At 35.0% G+C, this 16,645-nt stretch overlaps 1 protein-coding gene across 1 annotated transcript; it reads left to right on the forward strand.

Annotated features, from left to right (window-relative positions):
- The first annotated feature begins 15,357 nt into the window (after positions 1 to 15,357).
- Positions 15,358 to 15,884, forward strand: LOC114711493 (uncharacterized). The gene has a single exon (XM_028895904.1). The coding sequence runs from the start codon at positions 15,409 to 15,411 to the stop codon at positions 15,721 to 15,723; it is 315 nt and encodes a 104-aa protein (XP_028751737.1). The 5' UTR covers positions 15,358 to 15,408; the 3' UTR covers positions 15,724 to 15,884.
- The last annotated feature ends 761 nt before the right edge of the window (positions 15,885 to 16,645 follow it).

The following is a 16,645-nucleotide window of genomic DNA, read 5'->3' on the forward strand; positions in this document are numbered from 1 at the left end:
TTTATTGCTCGAGGAATGAAACTAAGTCCCATGATGATGATCCTTTAATTTTCTTGGTCAAATTGGATTAGATTTTGGGGGTTAATACATGCACATATGCTAGTCAAGAGACGAGATCAAAATAGCGAAGTTTGTAAATTTTAATTTCTAAAACATAAGGACTGAAATTTGAAATGGTTAAACTGTAGGTAATAACTGAAAAGAAATTAATTTGAGCCCGAATTTATACCAAATTAAATCCTTACACTTACCACGATGTAATTTTTGCGAGTGGGACGGACCTCATAGCTATATATGTCACCCTCTGCGTCAGGCTTAATTGCAAATGTGATACTGCAAGCTAAGAACGAATCTACTTCTTACGGAAGAAAAGACAACGTATTAATACATATGGTCATAAACCAATATGTTACCCACAAATTTCAGCTATAAAACTGAAAAGCGATGTAGCTAATAATCTTTTTTTTTATCCTTGCAAAATGATATGAAAGACATCATGGATATATATATATACACACACGCCTGCTGGTTGTTTTCCCTTGCGTCACTCTCTGCTTAGCATGCTTCTAATCTCAGTGAGCACGTCTTCATCTTCGTGAGAAGCTGGGGTTTCCATTTTAATCAGCTGAATGGCCTCACTAGAATCGCTTCTGAGAATATGCTTCTAAAGCCTCTCTCCCAATGCCTTTTCAATCCACCAATGAGGCAGCCCCAAAGTTCTGCTGTAACATTGTGGCCTTCCTCAATTCTATGGAGAAAGCCTTCCACCACCAGGTTAACTAGTCTTGCCTTTGTGGATGCCTCCTCAAGCCGCTCTATTGGTGGTGTCAGAGAATGCCTCATTTGTTTCGTTATTTTTCCAAACCTCTCTCGTCAAATAAAAAAGGATTAATTAAGAGAGTAAAAGAGTGAAAAAAGCAGGCAGAGCAGGAATATACAGCAAAACGTGTCGCATGTTCGGCCAGTCGTGTAAAAATTTTATAATGAATTCCACACACTACAGGAACACATATTCCATCAACCTATAGTCCTCGTTTAACTAATAACTATATAGTACCTCTGATATTTAATATAAGACCTCATTAGATTTTTATTTTGATTCTAAATATAAGACCCCTCTCATATTTATTCATTTTTGTCAAGATAATCTTTCTAATTATGGTAGTTCTAACAAATAAACTTGATTAGTAAGGATATTTTAGGAAAGACAATACATTTATTATAAACAACTAAACTTATTTTTTTAATCTACTTAAATTAGTCAACTAGTTCTTATATTTAGGATCGAAAGGAAGTAGTAGTTGGGTAGAAATTAGCTAAAGGAATGGAATCGGAAATATGACTATACATGCATTAAGAAAAAAAGATACCACAAAGCTTGGCGTTGAAGGAAGGAGACAGTACAGATTCTGGTTATTGCATCTATAAAACGCAGGCCAAGCAAGCGAGACGAGACACCGATCGATCAAAGCCAGAAAAGAATCAAAGTAATAATATTATATCAGTGATCGAGGAACTCTATCGCCGGTGAGATCAAATGGAATCGGAGCTGATGATGATGAGAAGGCTTCTCGGGATGATGCCGGGAAACGAGGCTCAAGCCCAGGCAAGCAGGTCGGCCGGAGGCTACAACAGTGGAACTCAGGGCTCATTCAATAACAGCGGAGCAGGCTCTCAAAATTTCAGAGACGTTAACTACAACAGCGGCGCTTACTCCGGCAACCGTTACAATTCTCCTCACTACCACAACGATGGCGGCAATTTTGTTCACAACAGTGGCACTACATATGGCAACGGCAACGGCTGCATTGTGAACAATGGACGCTAATCAACTCATAACGGTGATCTATCTATCTATCTGTATTAACGAATAATCATTAAGAACTATATATATATGATCATAGCTAGAAAGGGCGATGACTCTAGCTAGCCCTTTAATAACCGGTTTACCCCTTAATTATAGCGTGTGCGCCACATGTAATCTGGAGGTTCTTCATCCTCCTCTTCCATGTTATTGTTACTAATAAGATATATCGTTTCAGTTAAGAGGTTCAATTGTTTAAGGGTCTCTCTTCTGCCAGGTTTCGGAGTTGCATCAGTATAACTTAATTAATAAAAAGATCATATAATACTTTTGTTGCTTAATGCCAATGAGTTGATCTCCGAGTAAAAACTTCTATGACTACTTAAACACAAAGTTTCAAGTTTAAATTTATCTTAATACAAAACCTATACTGCCTTTGATCCTTAATATAAAACCTAGAATGATTTAATTTGGTCCTAATATACTTGTTGTTTAGAGTACTAATATTTTTCTGGCCAATATCACTAAATAATTATAGAAATTTCTAATTAATTAACCAAAATTCTCTAATTAATCACTTTTTTTTTAACAAATGGGGCATTAACCCAACACACAACTAGCGGAGGAGTATTCAAATAATATCACGAAAAGAAAAGATTTTTATTACAAAAAATAGAGAGGTACAGGAACCCCGTATTCATTACAGACTATCAACTTTGTTGATCAAGATTCATGTTCCTTAAACTGAAGCATAGTTATTCATAAAGGATTATTATTAAGGCTTTAGAAGGAGCTAAGGGGCTGGAGATCATTAATTACTGAATTGCTCTTAATTAATTCCTGCCGATACTGGTCGAAGTGTCAAAGGAACCGAAGATAATGGAACCATTTCCGTTGCCGGTGCCGGTGTTGCTTGTTGAGCGTGGCCGGAGGAAAGTTCGGTCCCGGAGGTGCTGCGGTGACGGGGCTTCCCTGAGGAACGGCAGCGCCGGCGAGGTTGGCTCCATGCTGGGGATGCGTTTCCACTGGAACTGGTTGCTGATCAAGGAGTCTGAACCAGCGTATCAAATCCTCCTTATTGGCCATCTAGCTGGGGTCAATCTCTTCCGCCTTCAAACTTTTTTTTTGCTGTGTAATTGTTTGCCTTCTCTCATATAGTTTGATAGGATATATACACACACACTACCTCCAGTCCTTTATGTATATAATAATATGAAAATTAGTTTCACTTTCAATTTAGTCCTAAATATAAGATCCCAATCTATTTTGTCTCTCATATTTATGCATATTTTTCTAAGCTGGTCATTGTAAAAGTTGCACATATAAAATATTTTATTAAATATTAGCTTTATTAACACACATTATTAGTAAGGGTATTTTAGGAAAGACAATATCTATTTATTATAAATAACTAACTTAACTAATTTTTTAATCTACTCAAATTAGTTAATTAGCTCTTATATTAAGAACAAGGTAGGTAATATATATATAATTGTAACCATGAAGGAATATATGCATCGTCATAGTGGGCACAGAAAATTGGGGGGGCTAACAAAATTCTCTGCAATAATATAATTAATTTAGTTGGAACTCCACATGTAGAAAGAGGCCAGGACATGGGATTCGAGTTAATCCTATGTATATATTGTTTGTTATTGATTTTTTAACAAAAGCATTACACGTGAAGAAGATATAAAATTTTCTTTTAAAGAATGATTTTTTCAATATACATTTATTATCTATGTTTTTTAAGGGTCTCTTTTAAAAATATAATTAATCATAACAACAAATTACTCCTCCGGTCCTTAATATAAGATCTATTTAACTAATTTGACTAGATTAAGGAAGTTAAGTAAGTCATTTAATTATAAAAAAAGTGACACATTTTTACTAAAACACCATAATCACCTTTCTTAATACCCCCTCTCCCTCTTCTACTTGATTATAGTTGACGGAGTATCTATAGAGGTAATTTAGAGAAAATTGATAAATATGAGAAATGAGTCTTATATTTATGACTAAAACCAACTCAAGAATTGGGTCTTATATTAATGACCGGAGGAGTATCCAATAGAGATTGCAAAATTAAAACATACTATCAAGTCGCTTCTTATATGTTGAAATCTTCGTTCAAAATGCATTTTCATACTCTTGTTTGATGTGTTCCATTAAACAAGTTCAGTAAAACGCATTAGACATTCTGAATCTTGAAAAATTCTACATACATACACACACACCACACACACACATATATATATATATATATTAATTCTTGGTGCGTAAATGAATTTGAAGGATTAAGTGTGAGTTGAGGGGTAAGAAAAATTAAAGCCTAATTTTCATTAATTAAATATGGATAAAGTATAAGGAATAAGAACATATTAATTTAATTCAGGGATATGCGGCATAAAATGTCATTCAATCAAAAGTTCCGTCGTTTAATTTTGGCCACAACAATCCCAATCAACCAGTCGAAAGTATATGTCAGAAATATGCCTCATGAGCTGTTGGTTTCAGTTTAGGTACCCGATTTGTTATTTGTGTGTGTGTGTGTGTGTGTGTGAGATTTTCTTTGGCTCTTACAGATTTATTGCTTATTGTTTGATATTAATCATGTTCAAATTATGTAACTTTCGTATATATTAATTAAAAAATTTGACATTAAAAAATATAAGAAATTATGTGTAATGCGATATATATATATGGTAGAAGTTTTAGAAAGACAAATTACATTCAAAAACTGAAAATTTTGCATTAACCGGAAGAACGTTTGAGTCTATGGTTGGAGTAACATGTTTTCGAATGCGATGTGTATATAACATAAAAAGAAGTTTTGTTAGTTAATGTTTTATAATTAAGTGAGTAATATACTCCTCTGGTCCTTAATATAGGACCTAACTGTTGAGTTGATTTTGGTTCTAAATATAAGACTTATTTATCATATTTATCATTTTTTTCTAAATTACCCGTATGGATACTGTCTCAACCATAATCAAATAGAAGAGAGAGAGGATATTAAGGAAGATGATTATAGTATTTTAGGAAAAACATGTCATATCTCTTATAATTAACTAACTTACTTAACTTTTTTAATCTAATCAAATTAGTTAAATAGATTTTATATTAAAGAATGGAGGAGTATATAATTACTTCTATATTTATTTTATTTTTTGCTTTCACATCTAAGTGTCTTTGGGGCTACTATAGCTAACCAAATTAAATTTTTTTTCTCATATGACTATCTCATTAGATGAGATTCGAACCTTAGTGAACCTAACTGGGGATAGCTCTTCCAAACATGTTTTTTGCATTTACACCGACTCGAAGTCGAAACATATTGCTTAAGCAGCCAAAGCTCCTTCCATCAGGACTAACGCCAGTTAGTTTCAATGCCTGATGGTATTGCAGATATAGTAATTTGTTATGGTAAGGGTTCAGTCCAGTAGATTTAGATGAACCTAACAAAGAAAGTTTCTTCAATTTTATTCAAAGAGAGAGGAACATTAGGCATCGTTAAGCGAATCAATGCGCAGAAGAAATTAAAGAACCCTCCTATCCACATTAGGCATCATATGCTTTTATAGTGGGATGAGAATCATTTATCATCGGTGCTAAAGGAAGAGAAATTAATTTGAGCCCTAATTTATTCCACATTAAAACTTTACACTTCCTGATCTAATTTTTGTCATGAGTGTGACTGACGTCACAGAAATATGTCACCCTCTACGTCAGCAGTGGCTACATGCAGTTATATAAGAGTTGTTAAAGAAAAGAAATACAATTTTTGAAACTAAATCTTACATTAAGAATATAAGATAATATACTATATGTAGCTGTATAAGAAAAGAAAAAATGGAAAGGAAGAAGGAAAAATATGGATGACCAGCCTACCAATTTCAAAACTTTTATCTGCTCCCTCTCGTTGCCACATGTCTTAATTATTTATGCTTCCGTCAAAAATGTTCTTATTGTTTGTTTCTTTTCTCCAAACCTCACTCCTCAAAATAAGAAAGTATCAAGTGAAAGTAAGAGAATGAAAAAAGGGCAGCCAGGAGAAGGAAAACGGGTCGAATGCATGGTTGGCCAATTTTGTAATTTTATAATGAATTCCACACACGACACTCACATATTCCATCAACTAGCCGTAGTTGGGTAGCGACTGGAGAAAAGATATATACCCTAAAGCTTCGTGTTGAAGGAATGAAACGGTACAGATTCTCGTTAGTGCATCTATAAAACGCAGGCGAAGCGAGCAAGACGATCAAAGCCATCGGAAAAACAAAGAAACTGCATATCAGGTAATCAGTGAGATCAAATGGCGTCGGATCTTGAGACGATGAGAAGGCTTCTGGCGATGATGCGGGAAAACGAAGCTCAGGCTCAGGCCAGCAGATCAGCCGGAGGCTACAATAGTGGAACCCAAGGCTCATTCAATAACAGCGGATCAGGCGCTCAAAATTTCAGAGACGTCAACTACAACAGCGGCTCTTATGCCGGCAACCGTTACGATTCTCCTTACTACCACAACGCCGCCGGCGGCAACTTTGTTCACAACAGTGGCACCACACATGGCAACGGCAACGGAAGCATTGTGAACAATCGAGGCTAATGAACTCAAGATGGTGATCTATCTCTCTATATTATTAAGGGAATAATCAATAAGAACTGTATGATCATCATAGAAAGGATAATGCTAGCTGCTAGCTAGTATTAGCCCTTTAATTACTATGGTTTGATCCTTAATTATTACATATAGTGTGTGCGCGGTATGTAATCAGGAGGCTATTCATCATGATGATCCTCCTCTAAATAAAAATATCGTTTCAGTTAAGGTTTCAATTGTTTAGAGGGCCCTCTACTGCATGAGATCAGTCTTATGCATGTGATGCGAAGGATCTCAACGGGGAAAACTTCATTAGTAAATCAGATGGTATGTTGGAAACGGGTGGTCAATATGAGTAATTAATAATTCTTAAAAATGTTATCTTTAATATTTAGTAGATTAAATCAATCAATCAATCATATTCTTGAAAACTTGTAATACCCAATTCGTTGAAAAATGGGTCGGATATGAGATTATAAGATCCGAATATCTTTAATTAATGAGATTTAAATAACATCTTAATTGAGATTTAAATATATTGAGTTAAATAGGAAACATTATAAATAAATGCAATTTCAAATAGAGATTCAAATAAAGAAATTAATAATTAACTTTCAATTTGAATAATATCTTAATTGAAATTTGAGTATATTAATAATTAAATGGGGAGTGTCATAATTAAATAGCATGTCAATAAGAGGCTTAAATAGAGGAATAAATAATTAATTTCAAATTTTTATCTACTCGCCATAAATTCTATATCTCTAATTCAAATTCCATTAAAATGAATAAAAAAATATATTCCTGTTAGAAGTAAATTTTAAACTATCTTAGATAATGCAATTTATTAAACTTTGAAATATAATCATATAGGTTAATCTGTTCATCGCATAGGGAGAAATTTCTAGTTAATATGAATAAGATGTTCATCCCAGGTAGTAAAAGAGGCTATGGCTGCTGGTCGGGGGGGGGGGGGAAGGAAAGAAGAGGAGCTTCTAAGAATATGCTTCTAAAGCTTGTGTTTCAATACAAATGAGGCAGCCCCAAAGTTCTGCTGTAAGAGTGTCATCTTCCTCAATTCTATGGAGAAAGCCTTCCGCCACCAGGTTAGTCTTGTCTCTGAGGATGCCTCCGCAGGCCGCTCTATTAAGGACCGGAGGAGTATATATATATTTCTATTGTTTGTTTCTTTATTTCCTCAAACCTCTGTCGTCAAAATGAAAAGGGATCTAAAAGAGTGATGAAAAAAGCAGGCAGAGAAGGAATATACAGCAAAACGTTTCGCATGTTTGGCCAATCTTGTAAAAATTTTACAATGAATTCCACACACCACAGTAACATTTATTCCATCAACGTAGTGGTCGTTTAACTAATAGCGATATAGTTGGGCAGTGATTAGCTAGAGAGATGGAATCGGGAACGTGACTATACGTGCATTGAACAATTAAAAAAGATACCACAAAGCTTCGCGCTGAAGAAAGGAAACAGTACATATGCTAGCTATTGCATCTATAAAACGCAGGCGAAGCATGCGAGACGAGACACCGATCGATCAAAGCCAGGGAAGAATCAAAGTAATAATATGATATCAGTGATCGAGGAACTCTATGGCCGGTGAGATCAAACGGAATCGGAGCTGATGACAAAACGAGGCTCAGGCCCGGGCGAGCAGATCAGCCGGAGGCTACAACAGTGGAACTCAGGGCTCATTCAATAACAGCGGAGCAGGCTCTCAAGATTTCAGAGACGTTAACTACAACAGCGGCGCTTATTCCGGCGACCGTTACAATAATCCTTACTATCACAACAACGGTGGCAATTTTGTTTACAACAGTGGCAGTACATATGGCAACGGCAACGGGTGCATTGTCAACAATGGACGCTAATTAACTCGTAATGTTGATCTGTCTGTATTAAGGAATAGGAACTGTTTGATAAGATATAAATTAAGGGCCTCTCTTCCGCAAGGTCTTGAAAATATGAATATTGTTATAAGAGTTACATTGTGAGTGCTAAAAAAATCTTAAAAAAATAATTGCTGGTTACCGAAATTTTGACAGCAGCTGATATAAGAATGACTTGAGATTTTTTCCAAAAAAAAAAATAAATAAATAATTTACTAACATTTTAAAATTTTAATTTAATCATTATAACTGATTTAAAAATTAAAATCTTACAGATTCAGGTCACTTTTGGAAATCTTTTTTTTTTTTTTGGAATTTCCCCATGGAAAAAGAGAGGGTAAAAATGCACTTCATAGACTAATGAACAGCGGGTTGGGCTTTTGGGTTTTGTCCGATCCATCAAGTATGGGCTCCAAAAACATCCAACACTACTCGTAATACTCTCTCTTGTTCTAAATATAGAATCTATTTTGTTGTGTAAATTATACCATAAAATGGGTCTTATATGTAGGACCAGAAGAGTATTACAGCAGGGAGAATTGACCTCCAAAATGGGGAACCAAAAGTTCAAATGAATTGAGCAACTAGCAAAGAAGCGAATTGCATCATGGCTGAGGTTTTTTATCCTTGACGTTTCAAGTTCATATTTTTTGAATCCTTGAGAATATCAAGTCTATATAGCAGAAATTGTGAACCGAGAGTGGAAGTTTTTTAGTTTGATATTGAGAAAATTACATATAAGAGACTAACTTATAAATAAATTTTACGAATTTGCTAAAATACGGTCATGTAAAATGACATAAATACCTCTTCACTTGTCCTCCAATATTGACCATGGACATTGGCAGATCACAAGGAGTCCATTTGGTATGAGGGAAAATAAGAAGATGGGAGGAAAAGGAAAATTTTAATAAACTCGACTTAAAAAATAAAAAAGTAGGGTTGAAAGCTTTTAATTAAGGGGAAATTTCACTGTAGGACCGTAGAAGATAATTAATTTCAAAAAGCCCCCAAAACTTTCTGAAATTTCACTGCAGGACCAAGGGGGCAAACTGATATTAATTCCACAAAGAAAATGACCCTATTGCCCCTCATGTGAACAAGTATGGGAGAACCCATTTGCAAGTGAGGTTAGATAATTTACAACATGTATAGATATATTTACAATTAAAATTAGTCCATTTACATATTACCTTCTTCACCTGAAGAATGTGTCTGGGTGAACAAGTATGGGACAGCCCATTTGCAAGTGGGACTAGACAATTTGCAACATACATATATTTATTTACAACTGGAATTAATCCATTTACATGTCACTTCCTTCACCTGAAAAAGGTCTCCGTGAGTGAACAAGTGTGGGAGCGTCCATTTGCAAGTGGAATTAGTCAATTTGCAACATACATACATTTATTTACAATTAGAATTAGTCCATTTACATATCACCTTATTCACCTGAAAAAGGTGCCTGTAAGTGAATAAGTGTGAGAGAACTCATTTGCAAATGGGACTAGTCAATTTGCAACATACATACCTTTATTTACAACTGAAATTAGTCCATTTACATGTCACCCTGCAATAAGTATTATGAGGGGCAATAGCGTCATTTTCTTTGTGGAATTAATATCAGTTTGCCCCCTTGGTCCTGCAGTGAAGTTTCAGAAAGTTTTGGGGGCTCTTTGAAATTAATTGTCTTCTGCGGTCCTACGGTGAAATTTTCCCTTTAATTAATTTTTATTATTCTTTTATATCACTTCTTTTCTTTGTTAAAATTTCAAAACCCCACTTTTCTAATTTTTTAAATAGAGCTCATTAAAATTTTTCTTCCCCTCCCCTCAATCCATTTTCCTCATACCAAAGAGTACCTAGAGGTAGTTTACCGGTCCAAAATTGTCATCGATGGTTCACTAATTAACAACTGACAGCCATTGATTGGCTTATCAAAGAAAATACTTTTTTAAATATTTTTTATTGAAATATTGGCTAAGTGAAACTTCATCGATTTATAATACAAGTAAACTTCTTAAAACATTGATAGTACTTATGATGCATGAATATTAATAATTAGTTAAATATGATACTTCAATACTTTAGTTTTTTTTTTCCTGGTAAAAAACTGTTTTTTTTTCCAATAGACTCCAGCCTCTCATGTTTCAGTAATTAGATTTCTCCCCGTGTGTTCAACATTCATATTGCCCGCGTTTTATTTGTTAAATTCTTCGCTCATTATTCCTCCTTATACATAAGCTAGTAAATAAATTAATAAATTAAACCAATAATGCCTCAAGACCCTCTAAACCAGTGATATTAAACACTTCTTTAACTTTTTTTCCAATGCGATATTGCCAATTTGATCTTTTGGTGAATATGATGAATATGTAAGTTTCTTCTATGATAGGTGAAGGACGATAAAAATAAATAAATAAATCAAGAAGGCAAAACAAAATAAACCAAGAGAGATATATAAAATTACGTCAAATATGATGCACAGGTGAACCTCTTATTTCAATACTGATTATTTAGACAGATCAACTCAGCAGTGTGCAGATATATATATGATGATGATCATGAATTACTGAATGTCACCAGAGGCATTAAAATCTCCCTGGATCTTAGTTCCAGTGCCATGGCCCTTGAAGGTACCATCTTGAGATCACTCTGAATGGAGTTCGTTCCAGAATTAGTGTGGTAGTAAGTCGGAGCTGGTGGCTGAGGAGGATAGTAACCGCCGTACTGTGGGGCGGCGGCAGGCTGCTGAGCTTGACCACTAACGCTAACTGCAAGACCTGCAACACCATGGACGATGCCGTATTGAGTAGTGACGATCGAGTCTTACAATTATACTACCTCCGGTCTTTAATATAAGATCTTATTTGATTTTTATTTTGATCCTCAATATATGACCCCAATCCACTTTGTCTCTCATATTTATACATTTTTTTCTAAAGTAGTCCTTCTAACAATGGTAGTTCTAGCCAATACACTTGATTATCAAGAATATTTTAGGAAAGACAACACTTATTTAGGACAAATAACTAACTTAACTTACTTCCTTAAGAATCAGGACGCTGTGAATTGAAGCGGATATAAAAAGAATAATCAGGATTTTTAGATAATGGGAGTGGAATCGTGTTTTTATTCTTTTGAGATTATTTTTGGTTTGTAGATTCTTTTTTCATTTCTAATCTTTTCGAAGTCTCGCTAATTAAAATAAAACAAACGAGAGTCAATTATTGCATGCCGGATTTGGGTTCTTTGAATTTGAAGATGGTAAATTTGAATGAATTTATTAAATTCTTGCATTTAAGTATAAGTGCCATAACGTATACATACATACATGCCCACAGGTATTGGGTTGGTAGGATAAAAATCATTTTTCAAAAATGCTGCAAAACAAATGATCCGGCGAGAGGTTTGTAAATTAGTTGGTTGGTTTATTTATTATTAAGTGTTTCCTTAATATTATGTTGGGTCCGAAGATTGGGTTAAGTTCTTTTTTAAGAAAAAATTTCGGTCAAGAAGATTAAGTCAAGTCAATTGAATTTTAAACCGCTTTGGTTTCTGATTATAATCCGAAGTTAATAGGCAGATAATTAGAGTGACATATCATGCCAGTAGACGAACACTGAAATTTAAGATTTTAAATTGATAATGATTAAAATTTTCTTGCTTTATATATGAATTTGTATATATAATTTAGGCATTATGAAGAAACAGAAAATAAACACAGACAATATATAATTAATTTTAAAACGTCATTACATATTCTTTTTTATTCGACCAAGCCTTAATTAGCAAAATTGAGAAGATGCTGATCTTTACTTAATGTCGTCGGAAGCAGTGAAGCCTCCCTGAATAAAAGCTCCAGTCCCATGGCCTGAAGGTACCACGTTGCTTCGTGTTACCTTCAATGCTCGATGTTCCATAATTATAATAATACTGCTTAAACCACCATGGAGCTTAAGAGGCAGCTGGTGCTGGTGCCAGGGCTGCGATTCAGAAATAACGGGAACAGGAAGAGGAGTAGTGCCGCCGCTACCGCCGGGGTAGCCCTGAGAACGAGCCTCCATGCCATGGCCCTTGTATTCACCATGTTGACTCGTGGTTCCACTGATGGTTTGAAAGCCACCAACATTAATACCTGCCATTGAAATTTGAAACTGAATCGCTTTAGTAGAATGGATTAAAAGCTGCTGGTTCCCCCCCCCCCCCCGGCGGTAACTAGCCCAGCTTGTCATTAAGCAATTGAAAGCTGGCTATATTCATGCACTATGATGGGGGAAATGATGGCAATTGAATATTATTATGGACGGTGGGAAAATTCCATATTATCCACAAGATATCACTATCGCATTCTATCCAGCTAGCGGAGTAAATTAGGAAAAAATCGATAAATTAACAAATGATGAAATGTCTAAAAAATAAAAATCCGCTTGTATGCCATATGAAAAAAGTTAACTCCTGAGGGAGGGGAAATCGGTCCCCTGACGTTAGATTGTTGGATTGTTTTGATGGCGAGGATTGCGCCGGTGCTTGATCCGCGATATTTATCTTATCTCTCTTGTCTCGACTACGTGGCATGATCTGCACCACCCCAACAAATCTACAGTCTATAGGAGAGAAGACCACAAAATTTATTACTTCTTTGGATATTTATAAGACACTTCTAACATATTTCATACAAATCAAAAAATTTTAAATTATATTAACTCCTCATTAAAATATAATAATTTTCTAACTTTGTCCTTGCTTAATATATAATTATCTACAAAATAGTACATTCATGGTAAAAATTTAATAAAGTGACTTATATATAGGACTAAGAATAACCTTCTTTCCTACTTTACCTTGTATATAGGACGAATAGGACGAGAGGAGTATGCTACAGCATGATATATAGGGACAGTGTAAAGTGATGGTAATTAAATATGTTTAGAAATCTTATACATCAAAAGGTTTATATATCTAAATATATATATATATATATATTCATAATCACAGGGCCGTCTTCTTTCCGAACGCTTATCTATAACTCCGGAGAATTTCCTATCAGAATCTATGGAAATTGCTCGTTAAATTAAAGCCAGTAAGAGACTTCCCACCAAACAAAGGCTCGCAGCTGGCTTCGCTCATGGCTGGCATTTACATATACAATAAAGTCTCGCCATCTGTATTCTAATTACCAAATCACCGAATGCTATGATATACTCTTTCGGTCCTAAATATAAGTGTTTTATATTTAGGAGCGGAAGAGTATTACATATCTATCTATATACATATAGCGCAGGATACTCGAAATTATTGAGCCTAATTGGGTTTAGCTCTTCCAAACATGTTTTTTGCATTTACACCGACTTGAAGTCGAAACATATTGCTTAGGTACCCCAAAGTCCTTCCATCAGGACAACACCAGTTAGTTTCAAATTGAAGTTCTCGCTGATGTTCGGGCAGACCTATGCTTTAAAATGTGTTCTGTCCAAGATTTCAACGCCTGATGATATTGCACATATAGTAATTTGTTATGAGTAGGGTTCAATCCAGTAGATTGAGATGAACCTAAAAATGAAAGTTTCTTCAATTTTATTCAAAGACAAGAGGTACTACACTATATCCTATCCATACAACATGCCTCATTAAGCGAATCGATGCGCAGAAGAAATTAAAGAATCCTCCTATCCACATTAGGCATCATATGCTTTTATGGAGTGGGGATAAGAATCATTTATCATCGGTGCTGAAGGAAAAGAAATTAATTTGAGCCCTAATTTATTCCACGTTAAAATTTTACACTTCCTGCGATCTAATAATTTTTGTGATGAGCGTGACTGACCTCACAGCACTATGTCACCCTCTACGTCAGCCGTGGCTACATGCAGCTATATATTTAGAGTTGTCAAAGAAAAGAAAAGAAATACAACTTTTGAAACCAGATGTTATATTAAGAATGGAAGATAATATACTATATGTAGCTATACAAGGGGGAAAAAAAAGGGAAGGAAGAAAGAAAAATATGGATGACCCGCCTCTGTCAAAAATGTTCTCATTGTTTGTTTCTTTTCTCCAAACCTCTCTCCTCAAAACAAGAAAGTATCAATTGACAGTAAAACAATGAAAAAAAGGGCAGCCAGGAGAAGGAAAACGGGTCGCCTGCATGGTTGGCCAAGTTTGTAATTTTATAATGAATTCCACACACTACACTAACATATTCCATCCACTAACCATAGTTGGGTAGCGATTGGAGAGATGGAGTCCGATTAAGTGAGGAACTTTTCCATTAAATAAAAGACAAATAAATTAGAAATTGGACGGCCAGACTTCTGCTCATTTTCCTCTTGGCCACCAGATCCCACCTCTCAGATATTTGCACCTTTGCCTAACGAATTATAGTTATACTAATTTAGTGAGCAAAGGTTGATTCCATTAACTAGCATGGTTGCGAATCTCACAACTAAAACAAGACTTTATTAGTTTGTACTTTTTAAATGATTCTTACTCTATGAGCTCTCAAGAGCCAACTCAACTAATTTATTTTTTTTAAAAAAATAGAATCAATTAAATATGCAGAAAGTCATCACACACGGCATATAGAATTAACTAATAATATATTATGGGGTAAACGATGGAATAGCTGATACCATTAATGATATTATTCCTATTTACAAGTCACTTGTAAGAAAAAAAAATTTTCTAAATACAAGTCACTTGTAGAGTAATTAATGAAGTTTTTTCTTTCAATTTTACCCATGTTAAATTAATAGATCTAGAGAGAGATAAAGTAAATAGGTAAGGGAAAATATAAAACATAGTTTTAATACCCCGTCTTTACTGAGGGCAAATGTAAAAAAAAAAAAATTGTGAATGTAATGCTTTCTTTATTTCTTGGTATGCTTTGCTGGCTTGCAGTCCATGTGACTGATAAATATGAATAGAATGGCACAGTATATAGCTTGGTGTTGAAGCCAGAGAATAGCATAAATTCTTCATTTTTGCGTCTATAGAACGCAGGATCGCTAATATCAAGCGACACAAACATTCAAGCCGGCCAAAAATTAAAGCATATATTGATCGTGAAGCTCCAGTTATAAGATCAGTAAGATCAAATGGAATCGGAGCTGCTGGTGAGAAGGCTTCTTGGTGGCCTGCTGGGAAATAGCGACTCTCAAGCTCAACAAGCAAGCAGATCATCGGCCGGAGGCCACAACAGTGGAACTCAAGGCTCATTCAACAACAACGGATCTGGCTCTCAAAATTTCAGAGACGTTAACTACAACAGCGGCGCTTATTCCGGCAACGGCAACACATATCATCGCTCCGACTACCATGGCGGTAGTTTGATCCATAACAGTGGCACCACGCAAGGCAACGGTAACGGATCTATTGTCTTTGGAGGCTTTGATTCTTCCACCAGATCCTGAGAACGTGGCTACAAATTATTATAAACTACTGTACGTGTACTTTGTACTCCTGATCGAGGAGGCTCTTCAGTTAGCTAGCCTCTTCTTTCATCTCATGAATAAGGAACTCTTGCATGTTTTATAGTATAATACTTGTTGTTTAGAGTATTAATATTTTTCTACCTAAAATCGCTAAGTAATTATAAAACTTTCTAATTAACCAACCAAAATTCTCTAATCAATCACTTTTTTTTTTTTACACAAATGGGGCATTAGTCCAACAAAAAATACCTAAATCAATCTGACTAATGTATGCTTTGTAGTCCAGCTGAGCTTCTTCAGCCAGCCTCTTCTTTCATGTCATTAATGCATATTATCATCAAGGATTCAAATGATTAAATGTGTCCGTGTGTGTGTAATCCAACGTTTTAGAGCTGCCTTGGTGCATGAAATCTCAGTCTTATGCGTGTCATTTACCGGTGAATTGGTCTGTTCTAGAATATAATAAGTTTCATATCAGCTAATTAGATGATAAATTGAAATTAAAGTCCAGATAAGACCTCACAAATTGGGCCGAACTATTTTGATAGAAAATGTAACTGTTTCAGATCCTCTATTTTTTTTAAAACAAATGGGGCATTGACCCAACACACAACTGGCGGTGGAGTATTCATATAATGTCACGAAAGGAAAAGATTTTTATTATGTAAATTAGAGAGATGCAGGAACCTCGTATCATTACAAACTAACAACTGTCTTGATCAAGATTCATGTTCCTTAAACTAAAGCATAATTATTCATAAAGGATTATTATTAAGACTTTAGAAGAAGGGGCTGGAGATCATTAATTACTAAATTGGTCTTAATTAATTCCTGCCGACCCTGGTAGAGGTGTCAAAGGAACTGAAGATGATGGAACCATTTCCGTTGCCAGTGGTATGGC

The sequence above is a fragment of the Neltuma alba genome, unplaced genomic scaffold (assembly GCF_004799145.2).
Source record: "Neltuma alba isolate B1F8T4 unplaced genomic scaffold, ASM479914v2 tig00011291_pilon, whole genome shotgun sequence".
Taxonomy (NCBI): Eukaryota; Viridiplantae; Streptophyta; class Magnoliopsida; order Fabales; family Fabaceae; genus Neltuma; species Neltuma alba.